At 39.2% G+C, this 16,176-nt stretch overlaps 1 protein-coding gene across 6 annotated transcripts; it reads left to right on the plus strand.

Annotated features, from left to right (window-relative positions):
* The first annotated feature begins 1,271 nt into the window (after positions 1 to 1,271).
* On the plus strand, positions 1,272 to 16,145 carry pld2 (phospholipase D2). 6 transcript variants are annotated; one of them, XM_077546347.1, is made up of 25 exons: positions 1,489 to 1,727; positions 3,907 to 4,068; positions 4,167 to 4,294; positions 4,771 to 4,913; positions 5,025 to 5,118; positions 5,346 to 5,411; positions 5,514 to 5,572; positions 5,664 to 5,909; positions 5,991 to 6,134; positions 6,222 to 6,305; positions 6,397 to 6,475; positions 7,432 to 7,542; positions 7,623 to 7,832; positions 7,904 to 8,048; positions 8,113 to 8,231; positions 8,676 to 8,789; positions 10,496 to 10,600; positions 10,963 to 11,051; positions 11,961 to 12,074; positions 12,160 to 12,206; positions 12,472 to 12,606; positions 12,758 to 12,911; positions 13,041 to 13,158; positions 13,624 to 13,876; positions 14,959 to 16,145. In XM_077546347.1, the coding sequence occupies exons 2-24, from the start codon at positions 3,933 to 3,935 to the stop codon at positions 13,846 to 13,848; spliced, it is 2,865 nt and encodes a 954-aa protein (XP_077402473.1). In that variant the 5' UTR covers positions 1,489 to 1,727; positions 3,907 to 3,932; the 3' UTR covers positions 13,849 to 13,876; positions 14,959 to 16,145. The 6 variants fall into 6 exon arrangements, 5 of the variants coding, with proteins under 5 accessions (XP_077402472.1, XP_077402473.1, XP_077402474.1 ...); XM_077546346.1 differs by lacking the exon at positions 1,489 to 1,727 and adding an exon at positions 1,272 to 1,410 and having other exon boundaries at positions 13,624 to 16,145; XM_077546348.1 differs by having other exon boundaries at positions 7,623 to 7,799; positions 13,624 to 16,145.
* Positions 16,146 to 16,176: the final 31 nt, after the last annotated feature.

The following is a 16,176-nucleotide window of genomic DNA, read 5'->3' on the forward strand; positions in this document are numbered from 1 at the left end:
TGCATTATGACTGGCTGGAATACAATTTTAACACATGCATGATTATCAAGTGGAAAATATGATTTAGAATAGATTTGTTAGTACAAAACCGGCACTATTCCAATGAAGTTGAAATGTTGTATTAAACGTAAATAAAAACAGAACACAGTGGTTTGCAAATCATTTTCAACCTATATTATAAGGATTTGCAAATCATTGTATTCTGATTTTATTTACATTTATACAGCGTCCCAGTTTCATTGGGAATAGTTTGTACTAGTGGTTTCTCACCCAATCTAATCCCTGAAAATATAACCCACATTTCATGAGATTACACAATATGTAAATTATAAAACCGTAATAATTTTCAGACCTAGCAATCGAATTAGCATGTTTATTATTTTGGTTGCAGTGTTGTTGAACTGCACTAATTCACACTGTGACATTCTTATTACTTTGTTTACCCATTTTGTTACCCTCAGTTATGAGTGCAAAATATACAACCTAGTGAATTATTTTTAGATCAGCATAATTTGTAATACATCTATAATAAAGTGTCAAATTAGGGTGTCAAGTTGGTTGGAAATTAATATATAAAGGTAGGCTACTTGTTTGGCGTTATTAGTGGCATAATTCAAATTTGCTTCCTGTCACCTAAAGCAGTGGTCCTCAAACATTTTACACCAAGTACTGCCTTGAAAAAATATTCAGCTCTTCAAGTACCACCACAGTGACCAAATTGAAAAATACTGTAGCGTACTAAGCACAATTGTTCATAACAAAAAAATAAAACAACAACACAGAAGAGGTCCATTTTGGGATTTATTTCGATCGTGTACTGACATTTTTAGGGTATTGGGTGCCTCTATGTGGTCATAAAAAGAACTACATCAAATAGTCCGACTGCCGCACGTTTCCCTCTGAGAAATGGACAAATATTAAAGCACTATCAATTTGCTGCATTGACGTTGATTTATTAAAAGTAATAAAAAAAATGTATTGCTTTGTTGCGCTTAAAAATAAATAAATTAATAATAATAATAATAATAATAATAATAATAATAATAATAATAATAATAATAATAATAAAGAGCTTTCATCCACCAATGAGCCATGTAGGGGTAGGTTGGTTTTGAGTTCAAAGCTTCAGGTGGAGTCTCGTCTGACAGCCTGGGAAATCTCGTGATACTCTGCGTGATTCGCGTCGCCGCAAGCCGCACCTTTGTATTACCTTACGTCACAGATCACACATTCCTCTCCTCAGAGTTCGCGTGACAGCTCGCTCCAGACAAGTTGCGGCTTGCCTGGAACGACTGTCTAAACAGTTCTTCCTGTCGGTAGACCATTTTCCTCATCAGATACACACATTTAATCCTCGTGGTTGCGCCACAACAACGTGAAATTGCTAGCATGACACAGCTGGCTGAAACCGTAAGCACAAAATACAGTCCTCCCATAACTAGCTGTTACTCGCTTGTGTGTGACAAAGCTTGTTTGGACACTCCTCTTTCCTCCCTTGTCCTCCTCTCCCTGCGGTGATGTCCTTATGGACGCCAAATGGGAGGGGACTAAAGTGTATTGTACATCACGTACGTGGGGACCGAGTGTGGAAGAAGTCTTGAATGAAACACTGGACCGCGGTGATAACATGGCTTTATGTGTGAACGCACGGTTAAGTTGAGGTCGTCGTCGATGTTTAGGAGCGGAGTATGCCGAACTGCTGCTGTTTCCTTTTGAGCTGAGAGTGAGTGAGTATGAAAGGCGACGGCACTCCTGGGCCTGAGCTCGATGCTTCACTACATCGCTATGTCGCACAACTGGCGATGAAATCTTCACATTTGACTGTTTAGTGCGTATGACTGTTTATTCTAGTCATTGTCGCCCGATTTTTAAATGCATTGACTTACTTCGGGAAAGTTGCTCTGTCGAAAATATAGCTGGGTGGAGACGACGTACAGATTTGGGCATTTTTGAGTTCAGTGACAACTATATGTAACATTTTTACCACCAAAAGGAGGAAGGGTTTACCCCCAAAACAGTCTGCAAAGAGTGGAGTTGAGTTATAATTCATGGGGGGCACTTCCACCAACTCGTTATTCCGCGACCAATGCATTAGTTACACCTGCACAGTGGAATGTTTTTGTTGCAATTCACGGCACTTTAGAAGGACAGAATGATTTTCAAAAATATTCTAACTGCGATTCCACTCCATCCCCCTCTGAAGATCCGCTTACTATGTGTGTGTGTTTGTTTGCTTGGTTTTTAAACAAACACAAATAGTAAATTAATCTGTATTGCAATAATCTATTTATACATACATGGTTTGGTCTTAGTTAAGGTTTTTTTTGTTGTTGCTAAAATTAAGGCAAATGAATTAATATGAAAGAGAGTTAAATATCTACTTCGGTTAGAGTTGTTAATTTACTCAACACTTTGACTTGCAGTCGTATAAGCGTCCTCTACAATGTCACAACATGTTACCAGTGTGGCGTAAACATAAATCACTCATAAATAAGATTACAACAATAATGCAAACCAATCTGTGGCTTTATCACTTCAACTTTTCATGTTTCATGCAACAATCATACTGTATGTAACCACGTGGACTGCACTTTTTAAACACTGCACTTATCTGGACACACTAAATAAATAGATAAATAAATAAATACACAAAATACAAGTAAAACCTAATGACAAACCAAAATTAAGCATTTTCCCAGAAATTGCAGGCTTTGCCATTTGAAAATTGCATTTGACTATACTGTGATGAATAATTTATTCCTAGATCATGGAACATCCCAACATGTGATTGTCAGCAAGTTTGGTGATGGTTTGACACATGTCAGAAAATGCATGGAAGCCTTGTTGCTCAGGCCCTAATACAGTAACTGTTTTTTTTTTTTGTAATGGGATTTTAGTACAGTATTAGTGTTCTCCAGCACAATACTTTGCTTGTGTGAGAATCTTTCAATGTAGATCTATATATGTGCCTGCTTAGTTTTGTACTCTTGGATACAGTTGACATATAGTGTCAAATTCTTCTGGCAATAAAAATGTCCATTTGACAGGGTTTAGAAAGCACTTTTTTTTTGTCACTGAGGGTGAAATGCCCACATCTACCATAAATATTTATCCTATTAAATAATGAATGGTATTTAATGCACACTGACTAATGTTCTAGTTGGTAAATTTGTGAGTACAATGAAACAGTGTCGGAAAATCTGTTTTCTTGCTAATCTTTTATGGCCCTCCCCTCCCCCCACCTCACTTTCTCTCTTTTTTTTCACTCACATTCACATTGGCCCTCCCTTCCCTTTGCTTGTTTCCCAGGAAACATTCAAAGACATCCTCCCACACATACACACGTAGGCCTACATAAACTACACAAAAGCGTTCACATTCATTCACTCTTACTCCTCGTTGCATCCTGTCCTTTTGTAGACCTCAACACCGATGACCCAAGCACAGATAAGTGCTTTTGATTGTAGCGATGATGTTGCTGAACTCCAATGACCTCATGCGTGATCATGTTCTCCTTCAAAATTAGATTTTCTCCACAAAACCACGCTTGTATAAATGGTGCTGTATTTCCATAGGTAAAACATTGTCAGGGAGTTTGAGGTGCAGATATGCCTCTTTATCTTATTTGGTCAATCAATGGACATTTCTTTTGGTGACTGTCAGTTAACCTGTCAAACCAGCTCATGTTATCCTTGTTGAAACTGACATTTCCAACTTTGAAGCTTTGGCCCGTCAAACTAGAGATTGATCACGTCATTCCAAGAAAACTGCCAGAACTCTTGTTGCGAAATTGAAATTAAAATCCTCCCTGAAAGCTTTTGCAGTTTTGTCACAAAGGTCTATTGTGCATGCTGAACCCTAGACTCTGAAAGAATTTTTTTTTTTTTACACTTGTCTAAATTACAGCAGTGCAGCTGGTTCATGCAACCACAATGGCCGCCACTCCAGAGAATGATGTTGAGCCACCCTCTCAGGCCTCTGCAGCCCAAGTCCTTGATAAAAGACGCTTCTCTCATGACCTTCGTGTTCTGGATCAAGATGAGATTGACAGTCTCTTATCCACCAGCGGTAAGAAATATCTGATCAATTTCAGATGGTATTGAGTGTCTATGAAACCAATTAAGTACAATATTGGAAGAAATTGTATTTCTACTTTTTCAAAACAGATGGCCGTCCTTTTCGTGTGATACATCATCTCCCAGAATTAAAAGAAGAGGGCATACCTTTTTTGATACCTGGCGTCCCTATCACATGTAAAGTGGATAATACAGAGAGATACACAACTCGCTCTAAGGTACAGTGAATGTGGTATTTATTGTGATGGTCACTGTGATTGTAAAATTATTTACCATATCTCCTAAAAAAAAATTGGCTTTTACAGTACGACATTACTTAAGGGAAATAATTGTCATTTTTCTGTTCTATTTTAAATATTTATTGTTAATATACAGTATATGTTTATATGATGATAATTTAATTTAATGTTAAATCAACTTTCAGCTCCACAGCGAGTTACTTACATGATTTGTTTGATACAATTTTTACACTGGATCCCTGACGCAAGTCACCCCTTTAATTTTATCAGTACCAGAAATTAGAAAAATTGAAAATTACCATGAATTTCCTGCATTTTTAAGGGAAAATGCTATATTGGGATATATAGAATTTTTAAAAAATAATTATCTGATTTGTTTTTTATTTATTTGAGTGCTAATACTGGCATCGGTCTGAAGAAAAAGTGGTATTGAACATCCCTATTAATTTCTCTAGGTCCATGTAGGCACCCTGTACACAGTGATACTAACTCATGGTCAATTCCACTGGACGGTAAAGAGGAAGTACAAGAACTTCCAGGAGTTGCATCGAGACCTTTACAACCATCGGATGATGATTCATCTTCTGCCTTTGGGAAAGTCAGTGCAACTGATTATGAAAATCAACCTTGACAGAGTTACAGTATAAAGCATAAAATGTCTGATTTTTTTGGTGTGTGTGTGCGTACTGTATTCAAATGTCTCTTCCAGATTTGCAAAGGAGAGGCAACAACTGAGGGCCATGTCTGAGGAAATGCCCAGCCTACGAGGGACTGAACGGACCAGAAGGACCTCCAGCAAAATGGTATCAGGAAAAAAACAGGCGTATTCCATACACACTAAAGAGACAGTGTTGTGCTATCAATACCAATTTTTTAGCTTTGTGTTTGTAGATTTGTTCTTTTATTGTCTTGTTACTAAATCCTTATTCAGGCTGACAGTTATTTGGCAATTTTATTCTTGTCGGTTACGGAAACATGAAATGGTGCACTCTCTGATTGTTCACTTTATTTTTCTACTTCTCTGGTGCAGAAATACCTTGAAGAGTACCTGAATGGTCTGCTGGAGAACACGTTCTGTAAGAATGACCACAGCATGGTAAAACCTTTAAAAAAGAAAAAAGAAAAAAGCATGCAGTCTAATCATGTGATGTTGACTAACTCATTGGCATGCTTTCTTCTTCTTTTTTGTACCCTCAAGCTGGAGTTCCTCTCAGTCAGTGCACTCTCCTTCGTCCAGGATCTTGGGCCCAAAGGATTGTAAGCAGTGCCTTTAGGCGACTGTGGAAATGACTTGTTATGTTATTGGCATGTTATTGATTTACTGTGCTGTATGTGCTGCTTACTACAGAGAAGGGTCCATCTTCAAGAGGTCAGGAGGTCACCGCATTCAAGGTTTGAATTGCATCGGCCATCATCAGTTCTGCTACCGCTGGTCACGGCGCTGGCTGGTGGTGAAAGATTCTTTCTTGATGTACATGAACCGAGACAAAGGAAACATCAACTTTGTTTTGCTGTTCGACCCCGAGTTCACAGTGAAAGTGGGCCGTGCTTACACAGACACTAAATATGGAGTATGCATCGAGAACTTCACTCGGTAAATTTGGTGATAGAGTGATCATCCTTTTTTCTCTGGTAATGTTGTGTGTGACACGTGTTTCCCATTTGCTGGTTTCAGGAATCTGGTCATCAAATGCAGTAACTATAGACAAGCACATTGGTGGAGTCATGAAATCAACCGGCTAGCTGCAACCTGCAATTTCCTCAAAGTTCAACGCTTCGATGGATTTGCTCCTCCACGGGATAACACACTAACTAAATGGTATCTTATGTAATTTGCCCTGAGTGGTTGTCTTTAGGCGGTCGTCTGAACAAGAATATCATTTATGGGGAATTGTCTTTGTTGAAGGTATGTAAATGGGAGCGACTACTTTGCCGACCTTGCTGATGCGCTCGAGCAAGCAAAAGAGGAAATCTTTATCACAGACTGGTGGTACGTGCTTGGATTTTTTGATGAAGAGAGTTTTGCTTTTTGAGGTGATTATACAGTAATATTTACAGTATAGTATTTTTTATAATATCAGGCTCAGCCCTGAAGTGTTCCTGAAGAGACCAGCGACTAATAACGTCTGGCGCTTGGACGAAGCACTCAAACGCAAAGCTGTGGGTATTGTTATTTATTTGTTTATTTATATTTTGTCTTTATTTCTCCTACACTCTTAAATAATTCTGTTTTTTTGTCCTTTTTTGAACACTACAACAACAAATGCTGTGAGGGGAAGTCAACCCGATTCTTTTTTTTTTTTTTACCATAATATGTTCTATGTGCCCCCATGAGACTAACCACGATTATTATTGCATTTGTGGAATATGAATTAAGCAGCAGGGGGCGGCCATTTTGCCACTTGCTGTCGACTGAAAATGACATCACAGTTGCTCAGGGCTCAGGTAACGACCAACCATTGCTCACCTGTGTGCTGAGTTTGGTCATGTGACATTTGCAAGCTGAGCCGTGATTGGTTGTTTCCTGAGCCTTGAAAAACTATGATGTCATTTTCATTTGACAGCAAGTAGCAAAATGGCCACCCCGTGAGATGGGTAAAAACGGGTGGATTTTGCTGCTTAATTCATGTTCAACAAACACAATATTAATCACAACGTCATGTTCCGATTAGTTGTGCTGCATAGAACATATTATTGTAAATAAATTATTTGGTTGACTTCCTGAGCCTTGAAAAACTATGATGTCATTTTCATTTGACAGCAAGTAGCAAAATGGCCACCCCGTGAGATGGGTAAAAACGGGTGGATTTTGCCGCTTAATTCATGTTCAACAAACACAATATTAATCACAACGTCATGTTCAGATTAGTTGTGCTGCATAGAACATACTATTGTAAATAAATTATTTGGGTTGACTTCCGCCTTAATGCTCTATTAGTAAAACGTGACAAATTTCAGCATAAATTAGTAAACAAAATTCATCATCAGCTGCTAATATTTGCATGATATCTACTGTAGTCTTCAGTTAATTTCTGTCTGGGTTTTTTGTTTTGCTACATTTATAGTAGAGTATTTGCACATTTTCAATGGAAATGGCATTTATTTTTCCCCTGCAGGAACAAGGGGTCAAAGTGTGTGTTATGCTTTACAAAGAGGTGGAACTCGCACTTGGCATCAATAGCGAGCACAGTAAGAGGACTCTCATGGATATGCACCCAAACATCAAGGTCTGTTATCTCTTGACACAATATTATATATACATAAGAGATGAAAGCTAGTTCTTAAATATTTTTTTTTCCTTCAACAGGTAATGAGACATCCTGACCATGTGTCATCTGTGGTGTTCCTTTGGGCTCACCATGAAAAGATGGTGGCAATTGACCAAACTGTAGCCTTTGTCGGAGGACTCGACCTGGCATTTGGGAGGTGGGACGACAGCCAGTACCGGCTGCTTGACCTTGACTCGACAGACACTGCCGAAAAGGTGATAGAGACGGAGCCACAAGGAGAGACAGATGTAAGAATGTGTCAAGCCATCTTTTGACCATGATACTTGCGGTATGTCACACTTCTGACCATGTTCACCAGGAGAATGGTACGGCAGGTCCAAAACCATCTGATAATCAAACACAGGAGGTTGTGGACCTGACAGGCAATACCAAACTGTGGCTCGGCAAAGACTACAGCAACTTCATTAGGAAAGACTGGGTCCAGCTGGACAGACCATTTGAAGGTATGGCTCCAAACTGAACGTGGCTCTTTGCAGCTAAAAAGAATCGCTGTTTTTATATTTTCAGATAACATCGACCGTACTCGAGTTCCTCGCATGCCGTGGCGCGATCTTTCGGCAGCGCTTCATGGTACAGCAGCCAGGGATGTGGCTCGCCATTTCATCCAGCGTTGGAACTTCGCCAAGGTCAAATTAAGGAAAAGTTACCAAAGACCGTATCCCACGTCAGGGTTCCTTCAAGCTTGCAACGTTTCCGAAATGTTCCAAAACATTCCCTTAACAGTTTTAATGTTTTTTCTTGTCAGTTGGTCAACATTTCCTTGCGACAAGAAAAAACATTAGGACTGCTTAGAGAACCATTAAGACTGTTTAGAGAACATTTAGGAAACACTGTGACCTTGAACGAACCCTGACGTCATAAGCGTTGCAAATTTTCACCCCCCCCCATGGGATACGAACTTTAGGGAGTGTTTTCAAGATGGTGACTGTGATTCACAATTATAACAGTAAAGCATGGTACATCATTTGCATAATTGTTTGTTTTATTATGCAGTACACACAAACAACTTTAGGGTGTTGATTTTAAGAGGAAGGTCAAAATGACCTCGTTTTTTTGTTTTGTCTTTGCAGATCTTTAAAAACAAGTACAAGGACAATTTTTATCCCTACCTTCTCCCCAAATCTCATTGTTCTGCTGACACACCGTCTTTCACTGTGCCTGGGTCCAAGAAGGCCAAAGTGCAGGTATAGTATTTGATTTGCTCATTTTACAGTATATGATGCTGTCATTATATAGCATACAGACAACACAGTAATGCAAAAGCTAATACAGAGCTGCCTCTATTATAAAGAGGTTTTCCTTTTGTCCCATTTTTACATGTAACTTTCCATCACTGCCGGGTTGAGTTGTTTTTGCATTGCGGTTTTTAAGCCCTCACAAATCCATACTTTATCCTATGCTTACGTTCTCTTCGGCCCATGCGGTGGCTTGTTCCCACACTTTGTGAGTGCTTTTACACCAGAGTTTTTATATGCACAGTACAACGTATGGCAGCTTTGCTGGGGAACAGTTTTCAGCCTTTAATGAAACTTAACAAAGTTTGAAGGAAGTAGGGGGAAACAATAGCAAGTACGATTGTCGATATCCTACATTTTCAACAGGATTTACCGTAGATGTGGTTAACATTGACATTACAAGATCCAAATTAGGCAGGTAGCAATAAAAGAAGAGCCCATTGACCGTGTGTCAGTTACTTATTGTGTTGTGAGTGTTTGCCTGTAACTTGAACGCCATTATGCAGCAGCGTCCCTACAAGTATCCAGCAAGGTTTTCGGGTAATGTTTCAACTGTTTTCAGGATTCAATAACCTTGAGCTAGGGCTGCGATATTATTTGCTTCCTTGTTTGTACACCTGCCATGACTAAATAACAACACTATGCATCTTAAACACACCAGCTTTCATCAGTATAGTTCATGGGGTTCATTAACAGTTTACTGTTTTAATAATCTGGAAGAGAATGGGGTGCATTTTACTTGTAGTAATTAGCAACACAATAGAGATCTTGACGTTGACGTCACACGTCCCAAAATGACGCAACCATCTCGGCAGCATAGAAAACGCGTCTACCACTTTGAGTAAACGGCAAACGCCAGACTTTAACAATGATTGACATCTGTTGTGGACCAGCTGCCATAATGAGAATAGGCAAAAAAAAAGATTGAGCATGCTCCAGGGTACCAAAATCAAAACCAATGCGTAGCCAATGTTGCACTTTGTTCATGGTGGCTAAATCGGCAGATGCTAACTGTTACCACACACAAAATGTGGGGCAAATAATCAGTTTCGTTCATTTGTGCTGCTAAGGTTTAATAGATATTACACAGTTGAATTTAATAACTGACCAACATCATAAAGAATACTTTTTACGGTATAAATGACGACGGCCTATTTAGCAGCTGCTAAGTTGCTAACGTACATAAATAACACCGCCAAGACTTGCGTGAAACTTTCAACTTTGATGGCATTTTGACCTCACATAAAGAGGAAAAAAATCTGGATTGTACAAACTTTTAAAGCCTTTGTATGATCAGATTTGAAAGCACTCATCGGCAACACAGGAAGTAATTCCATGTTAGCAGCGTCACCAAGTTGAGGGGAAAAAAAGCTCTCCTGACACTTCATCGGCAATCCAACATGTCCACCTCGCACATTGTATATCAGTTTTTTTTTTCATCAAAGTGACTATCAATACTCTTGGGCGGAAAGTTGACGGATAAACGCTAGTTTTCGCCCTCCATGCCATTGTAGCCCATTAACGTTGCACCAATAGTTTCCTGCCGTAGGGGGGGCGTGTTGAGAGAAATTCACGTGACGTCAGGATCTCTATTGGATCTCTTACATGAAATGTTTTTTTAATTTTTTTATGACTACTACATATCATTTTCCCAGGTGTTGCGTTCTGCAGATCGTTGGTCTACTGGTACTTGTGAGAACTCAATCCTCAATGCCTACATTCACACCATTGAGAACAGCCAGCACTACATTTACATCGAGGTAACAAAGGAATGTCTTGTAATCAGTGACTGAACACGTTGGAATGTGCGCCAGGTGTCATGAACGATTTGTTAACTTGTAGTCATGCGCTGTACTAAAAAGACATACAGCAGCATGCGTTTCAGTATTCCTGTGACCGGTATGTAAAGGTAAGATGGCCTTAGAAAGTTGAAGTGTTTTGTGCTGGCTCACACCGCCATTTTGTTACTATACTCATTAATTTCATGTTAGTGACAAACTGTGTTAGTCTAATCTTGACACGTTCTGAGTATGAATGCAACCCCACCTGCCAGCAAGCAACCAGTATCTTGTTTTAGTCTTCGCCTCACACTGAGCCACCATCTGCTCTCCGCTGCCATTAGAACCAGTTCTTCATCAGCTGCGCCGATGGCAAGACAATCTACAATGGAATTGGTGATGCCATTGTGAACCGAATCCTTCGTGCTTACAGGTCTGCCTGCTATAACACCTGCATTTTGATGCAGAACAAAGCATATGTGAGTGCATGTTAAAGTGGGGGAAGCCAACCTGAAACATTTCTTGACAATAATATGTTATATGTGACGTCACTAATCTAAACATGACATTCTGATGAATATTACATTTGTGGAATATGAGTTATGCAGCAAAATCCAACCGTTTTTGCTATGTCAGGGGGCGGCCATTTTGCCACTTGCTGTCGACTGAAGATGACATCAATGTTGCTCAGGGCTCAGGCAACGACCAGTCACAGCTCAGCTGTTTTCTGAAGCTCAGCTGTGATTGGTTGTTACCTGAGACCTGAGCAACTGTGGTGTCATTTTCAGTGCCAAAATGCCCGCCTTCTGATATTGATAAAAACTGCTGGATTTTGCTGCTTAACTTGTATTCCACAAACACAATATTAACCAGAATACCGTATTTAGACAAGTGGGGCTGCATAGAACATATTATTGTCACCCAACAACAAAAAAGTTGACTTCCCCCTTTAAAGAATATGTTGTCAATATTTTGTAAAACATTAATGAGGCTTGTAAAACTAATAAAATAGAGCAAACATGTATACATGCAATTTTAATCTAGTAAAAATTGTGGCGGCATGGCTCAGTGGTAGAGTGGTTGTCTCCCAACTAGGGAGGTTGTGGGTTCGATCCTCAGCCCTTGTGACCATGTCGAAGTGTCCTTGAGCAAGACACTAAACCCTAATTTGCTCCCAGTGGACCTGGCCGACCCGACCACTGGTGTGTGTGAATGGGTGAATGTGAGGCTTTCTAAAGCACTTTGGTTACCTTATGGTGTAGAAAAAATGCTATTGGCAAAGCAGTCTATTTACCATTAATAAAAGATAATAGGAGCAACTATTTATTTGTTATGCATACAGAGAACAGAAGAAATATAGAGTGTTTGTGGTGATCCCACTTTTACCTGGATTTGAGGGAGACATCAGTACCGGAGGTGGAATTCCGATCCAAGCCATTCTTCACTTCACTTACAGGTTAGAGCCTTTTTATTTTTTATTGATCTCATATTCAACTCTCAGCTCGCTCACGGACAGATTTGCTTGATTCTTAATGTCACAGGACTATATGCCGGGGGGAACAGTCCATCCTGTCAAGACTTAGTGAAAGTGAGTGTTCTCGTCTTCTCATGCGCCAATTTCTTAAACCCATCTCATATCATTAAACTGCACCTGTCCGCTTGTAACCTCTTTCTCTTTCTTTCTTTTGTGTTACCCTGCTAATCAAAGGCACTGATCTTAGGAATATACCCAGTCTATCTCCATTTTCATTCTTCACCTGCTTGACATTCATTCTAAATACAGTATGTATTCAAGTGAGAATTTGTTTGGGCGTTATATCAAATAGTTAACGTGATTCTGTTGTGCTTCCCAGTGGAGGACAGGTGGACAGAGTACATCACAGTTTGTGGCCTGAGAAAACAGGCGGAGCTCTCCCAGTCGCTTGTCACAGAGCTCATCTATGTCCACAGCAAGACCCTCATTGCAGATGACCGCTGCTATATAATTGGTCAGTCAGTGCTTCATTTTCACCTTGACCTTTACATGTAAATATCTTAATTGGATCACTAGAAATTGCCTGATTGCATATGGATGCCGATGTATGCTTTCATACTTTAAAAAGGAGAATACTGACTTCTCAGTAATTGCTTTGACCCCAGGATCAGCCAACATCAATGATCGCAGCATGCTGGGGAGCCGAGACAGTGAGCTGGCAGTGTTTGTGGAAGATGAAGAGAGGATCCCATCCATCATGGGAGGGGAAGAGTACGAAGCAGGACCTCTTACACTTGCTCTGCGCAAAGAGTGCTTCGGGTCAGGACACAATAAAATGCTATTGTTTGATCTTAAACCAAATTACAATTTCCACTTTAGAAGTAACACTTGATGACAACATTTACATTTAGTTCTTATTTCACTAACCTGTTTTTGTCTTCCATTCAGTGTGCTTCTGGGAGCTGCTTCGGACCCCAGCATCAATATTGATGATCCAATCAGTGATGAGCTGTTCTTCTTGGTGTGGAATTCTTCTGCCAAACTGAATGCCACAATTTACGACAAGGTATCAATGAAACCGCAGATGTTTTATGATGAAAACTGTCTAGTGGATTTACCAAACTGGTGCAAGACAATTATGTATCCTATCATTAATTTATCAATACAGTAGCATCAAATATCAAATGTGGCGCTCAGTTTTTTTTATAAAACGGCTAACTTGGCACAGCAGTGGGTTTTTTTCAGCTTTAATGTATTTAAAAGAACATTTTTAAAACAAATTTTTATTTTTCAAATACTTTGTATTGAATCATTTCATATTTAAAAAAAGGTTTTATATATATATATTGATTAATGACAATTTTCTTCACATTATGGAACGCAAATTAAATTATGATACTGATGGAATCATTTGAAAAATATTGCCATAAAGTTGCATTGGAGTCATTCAGATTTTTGAATAATATTACATTATTATTATTATTATTATTAAATGATCATTTAATTGTTTCTCACTTCTTCTGGGGTCCAGGTCTTTTGCTGCCTACCCTGCAATTCTGTCCACAACATGCAAGAGCTGAAGGAGTACACCAGCAATGCACGCCTGTGTGACACAGACCCCGAAAAGGCCAGGGAGGAACTCAAGGCAATCCAAGGACTGCTGGTCCACTTCCCTTTGAAGTTCTTGTGTGAAGAGAACCTGCTGCCTCCGCTGGGCAGCAGAGAGGGCATTGCCCCTGTCGGTCTATGGACATAAGTGCAGCACAGGCCATTCAGATGACAAGGTAACCATTGAGGGCTCAGTTACAGCTAACATTCAATACAATTGACACACAATAAATGTCGGCAGCCGTGGCAATTCAGCGGTGAGGAAAATCCAACTTTTCTTTGTGCGTATTGACCACTGAAATGTGGATTTTATGACACAATGTGAGACTATTTGATTGACATTAACTGGCCAGTTTCTTTAGCATCTGTTTTACTATGTCCACAATTCATCTCACATGATTTGGCTACACAAGTGTACTGTACATTTATTGGAGCATTTTTTTTAGATGGGTGGGTCTTCCCTGTTTCTTTCTCTGTGTGTCTCACTCTCCCACTGAAGTTTCACCCCTCACTGCAGTGCCAGCAAATCTGTCAGAAAATGTGTGGTTGTTATGGTGATGGATACAAAGAAATGGCAGGCTATTCATCGAGAAATAGAATGGGTGATGCAAGTGGGAATAAGATGTGTCCATTTATGCAAGTGCAATTTATTTCATAACATTTTTGATTAAGATGTTTGCAGATTTACTGTTACTCGTTTAAAGTACCCTGGCCACTAACTAAATTGTTGAATTCATCTTGGACATCCCATCATCCACTCGATGAAGCATAGATGTTTGAATTATTTAATCAGTAGAATCAAATTTGAACTCCACAATTCTGTACCTTTACATACTGTATTAATTTGATGTAGGAATACATTTGCTTGTATATACAGTATTTACATTACATTCATCATTACTACTGAGTCGTCTTTGTAGTTTCAATAGTGGTGTCACATAACCACAAAACTGTTGCAATAGGCATTTAGTATGTCACATTTTAATTAATTATATCGTGTCCACTGTATGATAATGGTTGACCCCGCTTTTAAAAAATATACACTGATTTACATATTTTGTACTATGTTCCATTGTTAATAATGTCTACCCAGATGTGTTTGCATTTGAGCCTCATGCTTGGCTACTTCTCTCTGTAACCATCAAGTCGTTGAAGTGGCCTATTATCATAATTTTCTCTTTCAAGTGTCTGCAAAAAGATGGCTAGGTATATTTTTATTCAACTAAATACTAAATTGAAGCTCTCAAATCTCCAACAGTGAGCAATATTGGACGGACTGCATTATGAAGTTCCTGAATCATTACGACTGTAAACACGGTCAACATCTGCGAGTGTTGTTCTTTGTGACGCACCTCAGAAGTAAAGGTAAATTCCACTGATTGTCACACCCAACTAAGTGGGGGTGAAATTCATTCTCCACATTTGACCCATCCCCTGAGGGAGCAGTGAGCAGCAATGATTGCATTCAGGAATCACATGGTGATTTTACCCCCCAATTCCAACCCTTTATAATGAGTGTCAAGCAGGGAGGGAATGGGTCCCATTTTTATAGTCTTTGGTATGACCCGGCCGGGGATTGAACCCACAACCTCCCAGTCTCAGGGCGGATACTCTACCACAAGGCCACTGAGTTGGTAAGAAGTGACCGTCTTTCGATGGATACAATGTGTTTGGTTACATCTTCCTCATAAATGGCTGTGATATATTGACAAGTGACCTTATAAAATGTTTTTATGATGATTATTTCATTGCACTAACCACAATTTTTCACTACCAGATTTCACAAATGTATTACTGCAGCGCATTTCTTATATGCTTTATGTATGTACTATAAATCTCAAAGTTTAGGTCATTCCTGTCACTAATGCTCAGGGTTTGAGATGTTACTGTTTTACCTAATAAACCTGCATTGTAATTGTCTGTAAAAAAAATTGTTGGAGGGGGACAAATGTTTCACAAAGCACCAAAAACCACCCCTGAGTTTTGCCATGCTGTAGGTTTTTTTTTTTTTTTGTGTGAACAACCTGATTTTTCCATTGAACTCTTAGAGAACAGCTGTGGAAGTGACTCATGCATTATTTACAAACGCAAACATAAAATATAGGCTTTCTTTAATTTCGAGAAACCAGGGGACTGAGCAAAAAATAAGAAATAAAAAGACTGAAATGATTAACTATGTTTTCTAATACAGCGATCCCTAACAACTGTTGATTTTAAGTGCGTTGTAATTTTTGGTAGTTCGTCCGGTGTCCCATATGAAATTATGCAAATTATTTAATGTGGTTCAGCCAGTGACATTGTGATAGGCATGTTAATACTTTTCTACTTCATCCGCTTATCATGGTTTCAGTACTTATTGTGACTTTTGTGCGTGTGTGTGTGTGTGCTCTGATATTTTTATAATGCAAAATATGCCTTGGCTCAATAAAGTTGGAAACACTGTGATTAATTTAAAATTAAGGTTGAGAAACACCTA

Source organism: Vanacampus margaritifer, chromosome 16 (genome assembly GCF_051991255.1).
Source record: "Vanacampus margaritifer isolate UIUO_Vmar chromosome 16, RoL_Vmar_1.0, whole genome shotgun sequence".
In the NCBI taxonomy this organism is placed as follows: domain Eukaryota; kingdom Metazoa; phylum Chordata; class Actinopteri; order Syngnathiformes; family Syngnathidae; genus Vanacampus; species Vanacampus margaritifer.